The sequence below is a fragment of the Mizuhopecten yessoensis genome, unplaced genomic scaffold (assembly GCF_002113885.1).
Source record: "Mizuhopecten yessoensis strain PY_sf001 unplaced genomic scaffold, ASM211388v2 hete_36156640, whole genome shotgun sequence".
Lineage (NCBI taxonomy): Eukaryota > Metazoa > Mollusca > Bivalvia > Pectinida > Pectinidae > Mizuhopecten > Mizuhopecten yessoensis.
Window position 1 is genome coordinate 1 of NW_018485035.1, and position 4,095 is coordinate 4,095.

The following is a 4,095-nucleotide window of genomic DNA, read 5'->3' on the forward strand; positions in this document are numbered from 1 at the left end:
ACACCTGATAACAATTATTATCCAAATAATTGAACTTATCAGACGATTAATTGTATTATCTTACCTAACTAACTAACTCAAATTTATGTTAGTTTAATTACCTTCTCATTGGGTTTTAATGTATTGTCTTACCTAACTAACTAACTCAAATTTATGTAAGTCTAATTACCTTCTCATTGGGTTTTAATTGTATTGAATTCTCAATCTTTCGTTGATTATAAGTTTACCTACTTGAGCCAAATCCTTATGCTCCAAATTTTGGCATCATATTATTGAAACCTTGATGCATGATTATCTACACGTATACGTTATGTAGCAAACCCTTTTTCATATTGTTTTGTTCCATTCCACAGCAGACATATCCAAACAAAGGGAACAGAGTAGCAAAAACTTTGCTCAACGTACTTGAATCCTATCATGATGACAGCAGCGACAATGAAGCTGACGATGACGATTGTTTTAGCTGGTGTTATCCAACGGAGACAAAGTCTATGCGCAACAACATTTATGCCTTCCTCAAATCCATATCCGAGACGTAAGTTATGTATAAAGTTCACTGTCCTACAGATTTACAATCTCATTTAGTGTTACATGCTCTAATGAACAGAGATAATAACAATGAACTATTGGAGATATTGGTTACATTCTGGAATCTGTTTAGATTTAAGCCATGTGTCATAATCACAGTATCCTTATCCTTTGACTTACGTGGGAGCATGTTATACATATAAGTTTGTTTCTACATAACAAGATTAAAACTATTTCAATATAATGCATATGAGATTAAAACTATTCCAAATCGTATTCTATATAATTTGTATACGAAACTATAGTTTATCACTGAAATTGACATTTTTTTTAAGAAAACGTTTTAGCATAAGAAAATAGTATGTTGTTTATCAGTCTTCATATGATAACAATACACTTTATTAAATAGATCAAACAACAGTCATTAATATTCCATTTTATTGAATAGGTCAAATAATGTAACACAAGTCATAAAAATTCCTCTAAAAAATACAAATTTGTTACATATTGCAGGTAATTTGATAAGTAAGATTCTTTTGAACAATTGAGAATTCACGAATTATCCATGTAGGCACACTGTTTTGCTAGGAATGGTAGGTTTGGTGATGGTGTTCAAGAGGACACGTTTGAGTTCTACAATATCCTCCTCAGTACACTTCAAGACGAAGCCCTAGAAAACATCCGGGTAACGTAAACGCGTTTCTTCTTAGCAATATGTCGTTTAATATATTATTTATGGTTCATGTTATGTAATCTTAAATTGAGTTGTGCTAATCTCAGTCTTGATGTTCGAGTTTGGCGAAACATGTACGAGTGAAAATAAGTCCACTATAAACTTGATAATGTATTCACGGTACAGTAAGTAAGTGTATGATGCGATGTAACATAAACCACTACAATCTATATTAAAGCTCCTAATTGTATCATATTAACTTATATAAGTTCTTTATTACTGTTAACTTAAGTGTGAATATATTTATTATGTTAGTTTTGTTTCGTGGCTATAGCCAGACCCTACGTTTTTTAATGGTTGTACATTTGTATATCATTATTTGTTATCATAATTGATGATATTTGTTTTGTATTTACAGCGTCCACTTCAAGATGATACATGTAAGTATGATACTTACCGTTACGGTGTGTAGCTAAATGCAGTATCACGTCTATGATGAAACATTAGCATGCATAGAAACCTAGAAACAATAAAAACGGTTCTGCTTGATTGGTCGATAATAAGAGTTTTTTTTATACAGTAGAAGTGTGAACTAAGTGTCCTATTATATAGTGTATGGACAAAACAGCACATTCTTATCTATCTTAAGATATTGTTAATAGACCAAACAGCATATCTTTCATCTTACGATATTGTGAACAGACTAACAGAACATTCTTCTTCTTCTTCTTTTCTCTGTGAGTAGCATTATTGTTACTATAAGAGAAATGTTAGTAAAATGTTCTTTTTGCAGACGATGAGCATATCATGCGTCACTGCGGTGCCTCACGATTGTTTGGTGGGAAGTTCTTGATGACCTATTGTTATGAGGCATGTGGACATGTAAGTTTACGTCTACACAGACGGATATCTTACTTACTTAGTTCTTCAACCAATCAGCTACATTAGGAGGTTCGTAGTGAATGCAAATGAATGTATTTGTTTAACATTCCTGCAAAACGATTACATCCTTACTGGATGAAGCCTGCCAGAGTTTCATGCTAAAATGGTGATGTGATCGATTTGCGTTTGAACCGGCATGGATGTTTAAACAATCGTTGAATATGTGTCTTTACAGAAATCCTTGGTGCTTTCGGTATTGAAGTGTCTGTATCGTCAGTGAAATAAAATTTCTAAAACAGCCGTACGTGTCCAAAGCATTCTGACGATAGTCTGTTATTATTTGCGACGCAATGAGAAGCTTCAAAATGATACTGATCTAACTGCGTTGACGCCCTATGGACATATTTACTCTGGGATTGTTTATATAGGGACTTGAAGCGGTAATATAAATATAGGCGAATGGATGCATGAATATAATCGTGAAAAAACAAATCAGTACTCTTTTAAGAAAAAGAAATTTTACAAATGTGAAAAGTAATCATATTGACGATACAGATTTTAGCAGGAGAAGGTGTTTGTGTTTACGCGGGCTTTTTCAGTAAAATATGGATGGGCTGCTTAAACGTTTTTGCTTTTTTGTATTAATGCACTCATGCATTCCCTGAGGAAAAAAATGCAAAAAAGCGCATGTATCTGTTTTTCTTGAGCAGGAAAAATCGACCATTTTTTCTTAATTTTCTAGGTTGATACAGTATTTCAGCCATTCACAAGTCTGAGCATACCCGTTACTAAGGTACGATTATTACAGTTACCGTATTTACTCTAGAGTATGTCTATGTACATGCTGCTTTTCTGATCATCTTTTATTTTAACTTTCATATCTGGCGAATGGAATCACTGGAATCAACAAAGACCTAGATGTAACTCGATTTGACGAGATGTAATTACGTTGTTTTGTTAGTAAACGAACTTGATGATATATTATACTCACTGCAATACTCACGCCATATATTATACTCGCATGTTTTGCTGACATTGAACTATTTGAACGCTATACAAATTGTTTTGAATCAACTGTTTTATTGTCATCCTGCTAAGCAGAATCCGGACGGTTTATCAAACTCCGCAGTGACGTTAACTGTGAACGACTCGGACGGGAATAGTGCATATTATGTTTCATCAGGGATCGGTGGCAAATATGGCAGTTTATCAGATCAAAACCAACTATTGAAAGAAAAAATGGATGTCGACAGCACAAATCGCATTGAGGTAAAATCGTCAAACATCTCCAAACCACCAGAGAGCAAACTTTTCAGTGGATTGTCTCTTGCTAAGGGCAACATGGATGTGATACAGACAGGTGTTGAATGGGGACTAGAGAAATTGACCGAAACAGAAACGATGGAGGCATCTGAGGTTTCCTGTCGAATATGTAAAGATGGTAATTCCTCTAACATTTCTAACAGTTGATTTAACCCGCGAAAACATATACGATCATGTATATAAATTCAACTAGTAGACAGTTCACATTGTTTTACTCAAAGTATGAAAGCCTATATTCAGAGTGATAAAACCCAATGTCGCAAAAATCTACAGGGTAACCGTATTAAAAAACCCTTGCTTTCATATAACAAAATAAAATAGAATGACTTCATTAAGTTCTTACTTGAAAAAGATTTTTTTCTGTATACATTGATAGTTGACTTTACCGACCGCTGATTAAAAAACTTATAAGGCAAAAGACAATGATTGAGCCCCTATTGATATTTGTAAAGCCTTGTTTCACTGTAAAATAAATAATTTTTGTTGACAGGAAACGTGGGCGTGTTGTACAAAAAGCTACAGGTGATCTCTCTTCCTCCGGTTCTGGTTTTGCAAATCAACAGATTCAATCAGGTACTGTTTTACATGTTATAACAATATATCGTTTTTGCTTTATTTAACCAAGGATTTTGGAATTTTTATCAGCACCAATATCAGTAATAAATACATATCTTGTGGTCGATATTTTG

General features: G+C 33.7%; 1 protein-coding gene across 1 annotated transcript; it reads left to right on the plus strand.

Annotated features, from left to right (window-relative positions):
* Positions 1-311: 311 nt before the first annotated feature.
* Positions 312-4,066, plus strand: LOC110444644. The gene is made up of 7 exons (XM_021489008.1): positions 312-535; positions 1,117-1,213; positions 1,620-1,641; positions 1,995-2,083; positions 2,826-2,876; positions 3,185-3,524; positions 3,897-4,066. The coding sequence occupies exons 1-7, from the start codon at positions 492-494 to the stop codon at positions 3,998-4,000; spliced, it is 747 nt and encodes a 248-aa protein (XP_021344683.1). The 5' UTR covers positions 312-491; the 3' UTR covers positions 4,001-4,066.
* Positions 4,067-4,095: the final 29 nt, after the last annotated feature.

Excerpts from the sequence above, each read along its gene's own strand:
- LOC110444644 (XM_021489008.1), top strand. The coding sequence starts at position 492 with ATGCGCAACAACATTTATGCCTTCCTCAAATCCATATCCGAGAC. Across the intron at positions 2,084-2,825 it reads GTTATGAGGCATGTGGACAT|GTTGATACAGTATTTCAGCC; the intron begins GTAAGTTTACGT and ends TTAATTTTCTAG. Across the intron at positions 2,877-3,184 it reads TGAGCATACCCGTTACTAAG|AATCCGGACGGTTTATCAAA; the intron begins GTACGATTATTA and ends CCTGCTAAGCAG.